Source organism: Panthera onca, chromosome B4 (genome assembly GCF_046562875.1).
Source record: "Panthera onca isolate mPanOnc1 chromosome B4, mPanOnc1 haplotype 2, whole genome shotgun sequence".
Classification (NCBI taxonomy): domain Eukaryota; kingdom Metazoa; phylum Chordata; class Mammalia; order Carnivora; family Felidae; genus Panthera; species Panthera onca.
Window position 1 is genome coordinate 54952180 of NC_138345.1, and position 15691 is coordinate 54967870.

General features: G+C 37.4%; 1 protein-coding gene across 2 annotated transcripts in view; it reads right to left on the reverse strand.

The window, feature by feature from the left end:
• Positions 1–15131, reverse strand: part of GYS2 (glycogen synthase 2) — a 57400-nt gene extending 42269 nt beyond the window's left edge. For both annotated transcript variants that reach the window (XM_060658169.3, XM_060658168.3), the window contains exons 1-3: positions 14674–15131; positions 6049–6230; positions 1950–2141 (exon numbers count right to left, since the gene is read on the reverse strand). In XM_060658169.3, the coding sequence (XP_060514152.1) occupies positions 1950–2141; positions 6049–6230; positions 14674–14794 (495 nt within the window). In that variant the 5' untranslated portion in view covers positions 14795–15131. The remainder of the gene's footprint in view (positions 1–1949; positions 2142–6048; positions 6231–14673) is intronic.
• Positions 15132–15691: the final 560 nt, after the last annotated feature.

The following is a 15691-nucleotide window of genomic DNA, read 5'->3' on the forward strand; positions in this document are numbered from 1 at the left end:
CATGGCAATGAGAAAGAATGAAATATGGCCTTTTGTAGCAACGTGGATGGAACTGGAGAGTGTGATGCTAAGTGAAATAAGCCATACAGAGAAAGACAGATACCATATGGTTTCACTCTTATGTGGATCCTGAGAAACTTAACAGAAACCCATGGGAGAGGGGAAGGGAAAAAAAAAAAAAAAAAAAAGAGGTTAGAGTGGGAGAGAGCCAAAGCATAAGAGACTGTTAAAAACTGAGAACAAACTGAGGGTTGATGGGGGGTGGGAGGGAGGGGAGGGTGGGTGATGGGTATTGAGGAGGGCACCTTTTGGGATGAGCACTGGGTGTTGTATGGAAACCAATTTGACAATAGATTTCATATATTAAAAAAATAAAAAAAAATTAAAAAAAATAAAACTAGGGAGGTGTCAGTTTCTTTGCCTTAAACTTACCTTGTTTCACCCTTTACATTCTACTATTAATATTTACATCCCACTGCCATTATGATTGCCTATTTCCTCAATGAGGGAGTAGAATTGATAACGCAAAACATGTGCATTCAAGAAAACTGAGCAGAGAATCGGGAAGCCGAAAGTTTACCCAAGGAGGCAGGTCTCACATTTAGAGAACATCAGCATCACCTGGAAGGCTGGTTAATCATGGATATCTGGGTCCCATCACCAGGTAATCTGATTCAATAATTCTGGGCTGGACGCAAGAGCTCTCATGTCTTACACGTTTGCAGGCGATGCTGCTGGTGGCCCATGGAAATACTCTTTGAGAACCACTGACTTAGGCTAGGACCTTTGTATTTTAGAGTACCTGCTCTTCAAAATTTCCTCACAGTTATTAGCAGTTGCACAGATTGGTGGCATCCAAGAGGTGACTGCAGAAACAGGGCTTGCCCAGCAGCCTGGGATTTTTGTCAATGTCTTCATTTACCCTTTGAATCAAAGAAAATTTCTGTTTCTGAAATGGCTTTATTTTAGAGAATATTGGGGCTTTATTTTCTTGCTTCTCTCCTCTCCAGTTCTCTTTAACAGAAAGGAAGAGGGCAGACACACACACACACACACACACACACACACACACACGGAAGCTGACCTCAGTCCTGGGGGGCAGTGGCTCAGGGAGGTAGTTTTCAGAGAAAGAGTTGGTTCCACCAACTGATGATAACACAAACTGCTTACTGTCATTAAGCCAGATCTTGTCAGTACCCTCACCCTGTTCTCCTAATTCTGTCACTAACACAAGCAGTGGGACTGCCCCTTCACCTTCCCCTTGACTTCAAGGCAACCTTTTTGTGGCTATTGGAATATGACTTCATCGGTAAGAAAGACTGGTCAAGGGGACACACTGCCAAGCATGCAGTTCTGTGATTTGTCCTTAGACTACACCCCCCCTTTGCTAGGGATGTTCTTCCTTCACCATCTGATATTTAAGTTAGGCATAATCATTTTGAGTTAATGCAAGGAATGCAAAAAAAAAAAAATCCTCCTGCCATGCTTTGAGAACTTAAAAAAGTGCAGGCTTGGCTTGTTTCACAGGAATTGATTTCTAAGGCTCTTGGTTTTTTATTTTTTAATTTTTTTTCATTTTGGGGATATTTCAGTACTGTGGACTCCTTAGCACCTGCTGAGATCACTTCAGCCCTTAGAAAATGATGAAAATATCTAAAAGCCACTGCAACTGCACAAGTACTCGTGCATAAACAAAACCAAATATTTCAAGCTACTTTCTACTCCCATAAGTCTAGAATTCATGTACATAGTGCATGATCATCAACCATCCCAAAGGCTAGTATCTAGTTAGAGGAAAGCTAACATTTTGTCAGATTCTTTTGAAATGTATTAGGACAATCATGACGGCATCATCGCATTTACCTTAATCTCAAAATCATGGGATCATTGCTGGGCACAGACCACAATCATGTTCCTCCTCTGTTGTATGACTATATGATAAACTATACCTCTTTTAAGAACCAGGCGGTTAAAGATCCGAATATTAGCATATCGTTGGCTTCTCGGTCATGATAAGGGATGCCGACACTGCATGCTTCCCAGAGATCTCCCTTCCACCTGTCCAGGTTCCAAGCCGAAGAGCCTATGTCAAATAGCACCACGTAAGGACTCCCTTCTATCAGCCACCTTCCAAAGTACACCTGCCATATAAGGAACACATGGGCTTGCAGTAATAACAGGCAATGCAAGGGAGAAAAAGGTATTTATGCTTAGAGTATGTACACTTTATTTAGAATTCAACAGCAGATGATCCAAGCTGTATAGGAAGCTGTAGTGGTAACCCAAAGCATCTGATATTTGAGCCTGAAGATGGAATGGGCTTGCATGCATTCATCTAGAACCTCCAAGTTCTTGCTCTTCATTAAATGTGGTCATTTAAAAACCAAGTATCTAGATCATGTGATCTTTGTCCATCTGTTTCTGATTACCCTCCTGTGACCTTGAATTCATGGTTTTAGGATTTAATATCATGGTCTATGTTTTTATGATAAAGTCATAAGATGAACTGGTCTGTATCTTTAACTTGTAGTGGGATATAGTGTCTATGGTGTCACTTATTTCCCTATATGCAACAGGACTTGTAATAATAGGTCACGCTAGAAAAATGTGTTTCTGTGGACAAATGTATACGATTTCTTTCTTTCCTTCTATCAAAAAAAAAAAAAAAAAAAGGTGACACAAAGTGTTTCCCAATAGGGTTGCTGCCAGATGTCTTAACTAAATATATTGCCCAAGATACTTTATCTCTTTAATCTAGCAGCTCAAAGTCTAATCCTATTACATTCTTCAAATTGAAGTCCTTTATTCCTATTTTATTTTGTGCAAGTTTTAATGTATTAGCTCTCATTTTTTTTCCAATTGTAATTATATAATCACTGTATATGTAAGTTTTAACTTTTTTTTTTTGGCCTCTATTTTTTCTACAGTAATTTACACATTCTTTTGTCTTGAGTTTTATTTTATGTTTATTCTCCTATTTCATGGTATGTAACTCCATACATCACTTCAAGCGCTTCTTGGAAATTGGTGAAAACTAAGAGCCTCTCATTGGGTAAACTGAATGTGTCCACATGTTTAAATATTGACCCTTGTGACTCCACCCAACGCTGAATTTGGAGAGCTTGAATGCCCATTTGATCATCATTCTGTTGCACAGGACTCAGGAATGCATGGTGATTTCTCTCCCATCTAGCCTTGGACAACTGTGAAAGACCTCCATTATCTGTCGGTTGCTCCCATTGTGATTAGCATTTATCATGGCATTCCTCCCTTTTCAGACTGAGTTTTCCTGAGCCCCAAACAACTTTTGAATAGTTTTCTCTTTGGCACATTCATTGATTTATGTATTCATTCAATGACTAGTGCCTAATATGTGACATATGATACAGTGTGCTAGGGTCATAGAGAAGTGTTGATACTAGAGAATGTAAGCTAGCTTGTATTGGCTTCCAGTGACTTCTTGGCTATAACAGAAACATCCGTACATCAGAAATACATTTAGAACCTTGAGATCAATCAGTCAATTATGCTTTTCATCTCCCTCTTCTTTCACAAGAGCTTTAAATGCAAGCCCCTTCCAGAGTCTTATTTCACCCCAATAGTACAACAGGCATCCCTCTCTCATTTTCCTATGTTCTCTATGCTACACTCACTGATATATTTCCCTGTGCTCTGTGGGAACTCAAGTTCCCTTCATTTAAATCTTCTGCATCTTAAGCCTTGCATATAACTTGTAGATGCTGCTACCCACATGGACATCTCAATGAGGGCTTATCATTTTTCCACCCCAGAAACTATATTCCTGGGATGAGTGTGAAGGAAGTTTCGATTTTTTTCATTACACTGAAATTTTATTATTTGTGTATAAAGACATCTTTGAAATTTATGGTATTCAAACATACTACCTTTGCTTGTTCTATTAATCATCTGGTTATTTTTCCATCTTTTTCTGGGCAATTTCAAAATCCAAGATTTTATCTTACACATATACCTCATAGTTATCTGACTTTATTAACTTCAAAGAGCTTCATGTCCATGGCATTTCAGCCACCCAAGCTCATGGCTGCATCGTTATCCTTGTCAAAACCCAAACTATTCCTCCTCTGGTATAATAATAATGGAATTATTACTTGCCCACAATGTCTATACCTGCACTTCTCTCACTCTGTTTCTCCCAGTGTGTATGTTCTTTTTTCTTTTTTCCTCTTCAAGACCTCCAGTTCCTGGAACCTTCCATTTTTTCCTATATCACTGCCTCCTTTCTGACTTTGCTTCCTTTCCTATCCATTTTAGATATAACTGTCCATCAATTTCAACCATTAATTCAGTCAATTGTTTAATTACCTCCAGGACTTGTGCCACCTCATCCCATTGCTGAAATTAAACATCACTGAATCCCCAATTATTCAACTTCCTGCACTTACTTACCCCCAGGCTACTGGTTGCTGCTGGAGAAAGTCACAGTCATGCATATTTGTGCCGCTAAAAAGTTACGAGTATACCTCAAGGTGTCCAGAAATTCTTTCATCTTCCTTTTTCAGATCTTCTTCCTCAAATGATCTTATTTTAACACTTTCCTCCTAACTCTTACAAGATGACCTTCAACTCCTATTTCAGCAAGATCATCAAAAATGAGACCATCCTGCTTCTTGATCAACTTATCTCTATTTGCATTCATCCTTTATTTTCTGTTTGAGTCAAAGGGGGAAAATAATCCTCTCGATAGTGCTTTGGATTGTGTTCCCTCTCCAATTCTCAGCGATCTTACTCTCTTCGATTGTCCATTTCTTATGAATTTTCAACTTCTTCCTGTCTGCTAGGGTTTCCTTTTGGCATATAAATATGATCAGGTCTCACATTTAATAAAACACTAATTCTCAAAACAATGCCATTTGCAAACTACTTAATTATCCTTTTTTCTCATAGAAAACTCTCATTGACACAGCTTCTGTACCCTTTTCCTCCCAATTCAGTCATTCTTCAACCACTGCAATCTGCTTTAACCCTCATCTCTCCTGAAGCTATATTTCACAAGATTACCATGAAAGACCTGAATGTTGCTAAACCCAATTTACCCTGGTTTAATCTTTCATTGACTTAATCCCTTCTTCATACTTGAAACTTATTCCTCACTTGTTTTGACCTATTCTGTTATGATAGCAACAGATTACCACAAACCTAGTGGCTTAAAACAACACAAATTTATGACCTTACATGTTTGGGAGTCAGTAATCTGAAACAGGTCTTGTGAGTTAAAATCCACACATTGGCAGAGTCGCAGTCAATCTGTAGTCTCTAGGGGAGTCTGTTTTCTGGCCTTTTCCAGCATCTAGAGGCTACTGCATTCCTTGGCATGTGGCCTTTTCCTCCATCTTCAAAACTTATTAGGCCAACCTCTGCTTCCACTGGCACATCTTCATTCTGATTCTGACTCTACTGACTCTCTTTTATAAGGACCCCTGTGATTACATTGGGCCCACCTCAATAATCCAAGGTAATCTCCCCACCTCGGGACCCAAATATACAAAATCCTTTTGCTATATAAGGTAACATATTTTCAGGTTCTGAGGATTAGGAATTGTACATCCTTGTTTCTGTATCACTAGCTGTGTTTCTACTTTTACAATCTCTGAGTTGTGGGGTTTTTTTTGTTTTGTTTTTTAATATAGATGTTCTAACATGTTGACACTCCCCTCAAGGTTTGGCTCAAAACATCTGCTTTTAGTCTATAAACTTCTACTGAATAATATTATCAACAGCCATAATGTCAACTACAATTTAAACACAAATAACTTTCTCCCAAACATCTCTATCCTATACTTTTTGTTGAGCTCCAAACCTATAACCCTCCTGGACATTTCTTGATGGCTTTCACAAAGTGCCTCAAATGTAACCTATTTACACTTAAATTGATCATCTTTCTCACAAACCCTGTCCTTTTCCCTAAGGAGATAGTCTTCTCTTGTGAGGTCATGTGAATGGTGGTCTGTTCTCGCATAACAGTTTTACTAGGTCTTGCTGGGTGAAGTGTCAGTCGGTGTCCCTTACCTGGCAGCCATGTTTATTCATTGTGTCCACTGCTCTTCTGATAGCATCATTTATAGGTTCACACCGTTCCACCTGAGTCTTCATATTATGCTCAAAATAGGGGCCAATCAGAAAATAATTGTCTCCCCATTCATCTGCTGTGGTTTTGGCCTTCGTCTGAATCACAGTATAGATGCCACCAACTGTTGAAAAGGAATGCTTCTGTTTATCATTCAGGTTCGTATTTCACTTTAAGTGATGAAGGTATGGAAATGAGTCCTTGTTTTTAAGTTAGCATTTAGGATTTATCAAGCACAAGAGTTTATTTAACTTTCTAAAAGAAAGTTTTATTTATTTATTTAAAAATATAATTTATTGTCAAATTGGATTCCATACAACACTCAGTGCTCATCCCAACAAGTGCCCTCCTCCGTGCCCATCACCCACTTTCCCCTCTCCCCCCATGCCCCATCAACCCTCAGTTTATTCTCAGTCCTTGAGTCTCATGGTTTGGCTCCCTCTCTCTCTGTAACTTTTTTTTCCCCCTTAAAAGAAAATTTTTAAAGGACACCAACAAATAGTTACTATTTGGTTCAATTCAATGCATATTTTAAAGCCTTTTCTGGGTGCATGTCAGAGAGCAGCAGGTTGGCAGCAGCAGAGAATTCCAAACATTTGAAGGAAATCTGAAGAGATGATTGGAATAGAGCAGTATGTAGCCTAAAGCTCTATCCACACTGAAGGGTCAAAGTTGTTTCCCATAGCCATTGTCACGACACACACCCTCAACAACAGTTTTCACCTTTTACTCTTGCAGTGGTCCAAGGGGCCAGAGTATGTCCATGTAACAGCCATTGCTGAAATGATGAGCACGTCTCTCAAGATAAAGAACCACTTACCTTCAAAAGTAACCAGCAAGGTACCTTTTGGTAAGAGAAAAGAGCTGATAGATTTTGAGGTGGGATGCTTGGCCCAAACCTCATGTCGAACCCAATGACACAAATTTTCACATGGTATTTCATTTTTCCCCTCTGGCACTGATGTCATGACTACTAAGACACAGGGCCAAAAAAATATGTACACTCTTGGGAAATATACCCACTCTTGGATCCAGCATGTCCACATCTAGAAAATTGTTCTGGGAAATAAGAAGAGTGCCAAATGATGTCTATTAAGATATTTATTGAAGCATTACTGTGGCAAAAAAATTGGCAACAACTTAAATTGAACTAGTTAATTCAACTTGTCTAAGGCTCAATTAGCTCTTCTGTTCAGTGGGGATAAAATATTACTTAGCTTGGGGGCAGAAGGCAGGTTGTAGCAGAAGTATCCCAACCTAGGGCTCATTTGAGTAAATACTGAAAAGGGTGAAGAAATTAGGCAAGCAGCTATCATGGGGAAGAACGTTTTAAGCAGAGAGAAGAGTTACACCCAAGGCCCTAAGTTGACAGCACAGTGTGCAAGGGGAGAGTAACAGGATGCAAAAGGAAAGGTTTGAGAGGCAGGTAGGTAAGAGGAATAGGGAGGACCAAGGGGAAGACGACCTTCGTAAACTCAGGCAGAATATCTGGTGCTGGCTCTAAGCAATCATGTTGTATGAGAATATGAAAATAGTCTGAACCAACTTCTTGAATAATTCTTTGTCCATGAGCTATAAGTGAGGAAACAACTCAAGAAATGCCGTGAGAAATCACAAAGCTAACACAGATCCTGGCACCAATCTTCAGCTCTATTTCCTGGAGCAATTTTATTACTTGTATATTAAAAAGAGAGATTCCTATTTTTCATCTCAGGTTTTCATAAGTTATTTCAATTCATCAGGATAGAGCGTTCGATAGCAATTGCATCTCTTAAATTGTCTCGGTAATTTAGGCTTTAAATAATAAATCTTACCAGTAATCACAATCTATGACCAAAAGGTAGAATTGCCATCTGCAAATTTTTCTTTACACCTGAACCTCAAAATATACTTTTGGTTAAATTATTTTTAAGAGGTGAGACACATAATGCAAATGTTCGTACTATTATATGAGACCAACAGGATTCATTAATTCACAAAAGAGAAGAGTTAATATAATTTCCCAAATGTAAATATTACATGCAAGCAATTTTCATATGAGTCTACATAAACTTATTGTCTTTAAGAACTTCATCTCTAAGAAAAGACTTTATGACTATAGAAAATTTAGAGAAATTTGAAACTAACTTGAACAGAGAATGGTAAGGACATTATCAATCACATTTCAGATGTCAGGTGATGAGAATAGCATGGAACACATGAAGAAAACCTGTAAACCTTGCCATCAGAGACTTCTAGACTGGACCAGGACCAACGGGATTCACTTACCATCAACAATGAATCTGAGATGACATACATTGAGGCCAAAACCAAATATGCCTAAATATTTCTCCAAATTTCAGAAAATTTTATGAACTGTTAAAACCATTTGTTGAGGAAAACAAATTTAGAGAAATAATTTGCAAGAGTAGCTAAAACTTTTTTCTTTAAAGAGTCACATCATAGCAACGTACTTATATATAAGCTTTATTCACACTTGCTATCCATAAAAAGACAAAATCTTCAAATAATTTCTTCTGTAGACTTATTTCCTTCATCTTTATCTTACCAGGGGCTATGTTATAGGATTCTGATGGCACACATTTATTAATGCCTTACTTACATCTCTACTCTTGAAAATTCTCTTTTATGTACAACTATGTATCTTGCCCAGAGATCTTAGGACATTCTTGTTTGTTAGATTATGTGTTTCAAGTTCAAATACACTTGGGTAAATGCAAATACATTTTTATTTGCCAAAGTACAAAAAGGAGAAGAGAAAATCTTTACTAAAAAACAAAAAAGAATGATTAGATGTGGGAATTGAAATGCAAAATTAAACATTGCTAATTAATTTGCTACTTCTTTTTCCCATTTCAACTTTGATGAGGATAGTCCCCAAATAGCATTAGACTGTCATAAATACTATGGATATGCTGTTTCAGTCTATCAGGAATAAAAACATAAAATTAAAAAAAAAAAGGCAATCGTGTATTGGTTGGGGCCTAATTTAAAATGAATCTTTCCCCCTTGACTTCTTCCTGTGCGTCTATTCATGAGGAGGTCACCTCACCACTATTTCATATAGTCAAGCTCGTTTTAGCCTCTCGCTGTCCTCCTCATATTTAGATGCCAACTAATTTCCTTCAGCTTTTTCTTTGTCTAAATGCCACACGTTACCCCAAATTCCTCTCCTGGCATGCTAACTACAGGTGAATGTGATGGCATAGAAATAGGATCATTCCTATTTTCAAATTTGGAGCATAAACCAGACATTCCCCAACACATATTTTTTATTGAATTATTGTTTTGCCACAGCATAGGTCAGTGAATTTGGATTCACCCTTCACTTTCAAACATGTACTTTGTATTTTATTGATCTATATTTTCCTGAAACAACATGGGAGCTATCTTTAGTGTGAGGGCAAAGTATCAGGCCTTTCATAAGAAAGAAAAGATGAGATCCCATGGCATATGCCATGGAGATAGTTAAAACCCCAAATTTTCATCTGTAAACATTGCTTATATTGCTAAAATCAGGATTCCAAAGCAGTATGGCATATGGACACCAGCCAAATAAGATGTTGTCTCTGTATAATAAGTTATATGTTATTATGCTAAATATATTATATACAACAAGAATATACATGTTTTATATAATAAGGAGGTATAGTTGACCCTTGAACAATGTGGTGGTTAGGGTTGCCAACCCCCCACATAGTCAAAAATCCACGTATAAGTTTTGACTCCCCAAAAACTTAACTGCTAATAGCCTACTGTTGACCTGAAACCTTACTGATAATATAAACAATTAACACATATTTTGCATGTTATATGTATTTTATATTATCTTATTACAATAAAACAAGCTAGAGAAAAGAAAATGTTTATTTTAAAAATGAAAATGTTTATTTAAAAATGTTTATTTAAAAAAATCATAAGGTAGGAAAAATACATTTACAGTGATGTACTGTATTATTGAAAAAACTCTGCATGTAAGTGGATCCACATACTTCAAAATGTTCAAGGGTCCACTGTATTTTATATATTGGGAGAATCTTCACTATTTTTAATTGCTTAAAGTTTACAGAATTTGGAAGTTATATGACTTCTGTATGCATAGCTACTAACCTGACCCTCCTATTCCAAGATACAGTTGCAGAGCAGGGGAAGTCATTATACAGTTAGACATCATTCTTTGGGCACCAGGTCTGATGGGAAAGAGTTACTGGTAACAATGGTCAACAAATGGTTATGTGTCCAGAGCTTTGCTGGTCTGTGGTTTAAATTAAAGCATATGCAGTTTGGGGCAGTGGAGGACAATACACTCAAAGCAAGACTTTAGACACTCCCCACCCTGAATATTCCACAATGATAACTCCAAATGTTTTTATACAGGAGGGCTCAGACATGGTAATCTGGATGAAAAGGAAGTGAGGAGACTAGTGCTCATCTTGAAACTATGTGTGTGTCAAGCACAGTTTTTGCATAGATTTTGTTCCATGTGGTGGGGCTTAGGATGCCACTGACACAGCCACTGCATATCCACACTGGGCAAAGGCACCTCAACCATAATTACTGTAACCCTGATCCATATCTTTCCCCTCCCCCTCTCTGCTTTTGCATTTAAAAATAGAATCATGGAATTGCTCAAAGTGAAAGGTAGTATGAAAATGAATGATCCAACTTCCTCATATTATGAATAAATTTTATGAAGAAATAAGAATAAGCTAACACCTACAGAGCATTTATTAAATGCTAGGCACTGTTCTAAGTGATTTTCAATTGGTATTTCTTCTCATTTGCACAACACCATTATAGGTAGGTGCTATAATTATCTTTATTTTTAAATAGAGAATCTGAGGCACAAAGAGGCTATGAGACTGATCCAACATCACACAGGTAATGATGAGTTGGGATTCCAATCCAGGAACTCTTACCCCAGAGCCCACAGGCTCTAGACAGCAAGATTGTAAGAAACTGTGTGGAACAACATATTGATGGATTTTTAAAAGTGATGGGTGGGAGGGACAGAGGAAGAAAATGACCAATATCACAAAAAGATAAATATCTTAAGATTTGGGAAAAGTGGAATCCTTTTTATTCTGCCTTAGAGAAAATCCATTTGGAAAACAATACTTAGAGGAAATAGCTTTTTTATTTTGTCTCTTGACGCTTTGGGTTAACAAAAAGGAACTCGGGGTTTAGGGAACTTTAGAGCAGTGGTCCTCACATCAGTCATTAAGGCTTTTGGAAATCTGATGAAAGCATTCAGTACTCTTCTCCAAGAGGACTTATACATACCATTTTCAGATACAGTTTTAAAGGTTTACAAACTCCTTGTGATCCTCTTTTATCAGGGTCCCACCTTCCAAACTCCTGCCTTAGAAGAGCAGACTTGTAGTTACAATCAGTTTTTACCACACCGTTTTGACTGTAGGTTTCTGAGTTTCTCCCTATGCCTTTCACACCATGTGACCTAAAGCGTTGATGCCCAGTTTGAGAAGGGAGAAAGTAGAGTATTAAATGTGTTATATTACATACTGGCCTAGGACTAAAATGTATTGATTTTAGTAAATTTTTAAAAAGAAGCATTCATTTAGCGACTATATTTCAGAAGTGCTCACATGTATTAAATTAGCAACATTATTTGTGACAATATTTATTCAAGTCTTTTTAATGATCTTAAATATTCTCAACATAATAATTGGTCCATAATCTACCATGATTTGGGCAGGTCTTTGCAGAAGAAATGATTGTAGTGAGGCCTGCCTGAACAAAGGAGAAAGTAAACCATTTTGTTTCTTACATCTGGGCAAAACTCTCTATCCTAGACCACGTCACAGTCTTTACCTTGTCTGTTACTTTCCTGCTATCCTCTCACCCAACTAGTAATAGCACTTTTTCAAAAACACACCTGACTACTTAGTACTTCTGCTGTTTAGAACTTCAGTGGCTTCCCACCATTCACGAATTGGAGGTAGAATTTTTAAGGCTATTAAGTAACCCTAAACTTCATGAACTGCCCCCTGCTGGTATCTCCCATCTGCCCTCACATTCCACTCCTTTCCCCTCTCTGAGCTTCTCTCAGATCTTTGAACAGAGTACACTTTCTCACCTCTGCATCTTGGCACATACAGTTCCCTCATCCTTCTTTATCCTTCCTCCATCACTATTACCCAATGGCTATTCATCCTTCAGGTGTCAGCTCAACTGTGTCTTTCTCACAGAGGTTCCACCAGCCCAACCCCAATCCAGGTAGAAACCGCCCCTCCCTTGCCCCCAACATATAGTCTAAGAGCCACTTGTTCTCTTATTCTTATTGTCATCACATTTGACAACAATCACATGTTCAATGTCTATCTTCCTGCAGGTTTGTAAGTACTGGAAGACTGGGAATCAATTCTGTATTGTTAAACTCTATCTCCTTCATTTCCCCGTGCCTGACATCTAATAAACACTTGATGAATCTTTATGAATAATAAATGAAGAGCAATGATAAATGGATAAATGAATAAAAGCAATGAATGTCAAGGGCAATATGAACAAGGGAAAGTGTTATTTTGAAGTCTGAGGATTAACATCCAATAATTTAACTGTGACTCTCTCACTTGTTATATTTTACACATATTCATTGTTCATTGGCAAAATTCTGGCAGAGAGGGATTTTTTCCCTCTAATAAATCTTTTGTTTTCTTGGATGTAAATAGATTTCCTTGCTTGCCACAAAACATTGTGAGATACCAGGAGCATATGACATTAACTTCATTCATGAATAAATGGATATTCAGGTAATTTAAAGGATGTTTTTTCAAAGTCTTAGAAATCTATGTCCCTTGACCATAAGTCCTGTGTTCTTTCATCTATAGGACATTTCCTCAGGCAATGGTTTTAATTTTTCATTCTTCTGTGGTAGTAAAAAGAGAAATGAGCTTAAAGAAGACCTAAATGCTAGTCCCAACCCTGCCATTTGCTTAATCATTTAATGCCTTAGATACCCATTTCATCTTTGAAATAGAGAAGTTGGATCATTGATCTCTAAGATGCCTCATATCACTGCCATGAGCTACACGGAAGTAAAAGTTTAAAGTAAATTTAAAGAAAACCTACATATATAGTATCAGTGCATTGCCAAGGATGAACACAATAACTGTCCATTTATATAAAAATTTCTAAAAAATTAGGCTGTAATAAATATTAAAATAAAGATATGATGGAGATGATGTCAATGTTGGTAAATCACATTGTGGTTCCCTTTTCCACCAAAAAAACCTTTTTTTTCTTTCCTTTGCATGGGAAACAAAAGAAAACGGGTTTCAAGGAAACTTAGGGCTAAAAACAAAATGTATTTATTCCTTCATTCAAAAGAAAAAAAAATCCATTGAGGATTTTCTGTGCACCGGTACCATTCTAGGTCCTGAAATCAGCACACACGTCACCAAGATGTAAGGAATAACGGTTTTCAACAGTGTGTTCCCAGCGCCTGGAAACAATTCTCCATTAATGTTTGCTAAGTGGAGAGAAAAGAAGGAAAGAAGCAAGAAGAGGGGGCTCTACTCAGGTGCTAGAACTCACACAGGGGTCTTCTGAACTGATTCCTGGTGCTAAAGAATCCCCCCAATTTTTCCACCAACAAGCAATATCCTTGAGTTCCCACCTACTCTATAGAGAAAAAAACCTTCATTTCAGGTCATAGCCTAGGATATGTAATAGAGATGACTCTGTTCCAGGGAACTTTGGGCACATTCAAACACCTTGTGAGTGGAAAAAGAATATTAGAAAAAGCTCTTCATAAAACACTTTTCCATAATAAGATTTCTGTCCTCTTTGCCTCCATCTCATTAAACTACAGAGAGGAAGAATGTACTTTGTTCTCTCACATTCATTCTTGCATTTCTACATAAGCAGAATTGATTTTTTATTTTGATTTTATGAATTTTATGAATGTACACACATGAGAACTTTGAACACTTAGCATAAGGTGAAAATCAGAACATATGTCAAATATAATTCCTCTAAGTTTGAAATATTCTCATTCTTCTTAATAGGAGCTCAATATAATACATTCTGAGCAGCTTCTAAGTTAAAACTTTAACTATAAGCTGATCTTGAGTTATTAGAAACATTATTAAGTATTTCACACAATCTTTAGCAGTGCATTAAAGTGCTTGGCATTAAAGTTTGCAATTGGTCCTGATCACATATGGTTTTCCTTAAAATAAAATACTTGTTTATGCTTTTTTGTTGAGAGAAATCATAAAACCAAAAAAGTAAATTATCATTATATTATAATATATATAATTATATATATAATATATTATTATTCCTGTTTTGTCATAACATGCATGTCAAATTTAATTTAAATGCACATTCCAACGACTGCTTTCAACTGTCTCCCTTCCACACAGCCCTATCTAAGTTATCATTGTCTGTTGAAATAGACAAGGTTAAATGTAACCTAAACTTACATTCAGTTTGAATACTTCCCTCACTCACTGTCAGTTCATTCTCACTACAGTCCCCTGTGAAATCCTAATCTGCATTCTTCAACAATCTGCCAAAGATCCACTTTCTAGGGCAGTACAAACCTTTATTGGTTACTTCCCAAGCGACTTCAAACAGCAGTAAATCCTCCACAGGAAGTTCTTCCACTTCCCACCGAGGAAGCCCGCTCAGGGATGTCACAGATAGAGATCGGCCTCGGAGCATTCTTTCTCTGGTCCTCTGAAACTTTTTTGAATCCCTTTTTCAATAAACTGTGATGCCAGTAGCGGTGTGTCGAGAGCCTTGCAGGGTCAGAGCTGGAAGATCTCAGGCTTGGGGAACTTATTATAGGTATAAACCAGTCAAATGAAATCTCATGTGGTTCCCAGAGAACTCTCAGTTGAAGGAGGAATTATCAGCCCTTCTGTACAGTCTTTCTGGGCAGGTCCAGTGAGGACAGTATCTCCAATCAGTATCAACCTGACCAACTCAATCATACATAAAATCCTCAAGTTCTGGGCTTAGGTAAGCACCCCTTCAGATGGTGGAATCCTCATAGGCTGAGCACGACACAAGTCCCGACCTTTAGTCCTTGTCCTTTTGGCCAAACTCCTAGACTCATTCAGTCATCAATGCTTATTTCATCACTTCCAGAGTGATCCAAGATTAGCAATTCCCCTTATTAGGGTTGCAGACCATTTTAGATTACACATAGAATTCACTGGGACCATTTACAAACTTTCAATACTTTTAGATTTCCTAAGTATTCTTTGAGTCTTATTTCTAGAGCATTAAAAAAAATCCTAGTTTTTGTAGTCTACATTTATAATCTAAATTTTGATGTTAGGCATAGATCTTGGTTCCCCCTTCTCTTAATTACTTTTCTCAAAAATTTCCCTATGAAAAAGTATAAATCCCAGGTGGTTTTGAGTACAACATGCAAGGAATGTAACTTTGATCAATGATGATTAAAAAGTAAAAAACTATCTCCAAAAGTTTAATCAGATCACCTCAGGATTGTTTCACTTATTCCCATCCTTAGCTCATTACTGTTTTTGAAATTCCTGGTCCTCAATTCTCATTTGGGGTTTCTGCTTCAAGTACCAGCATTCTCAACAACAC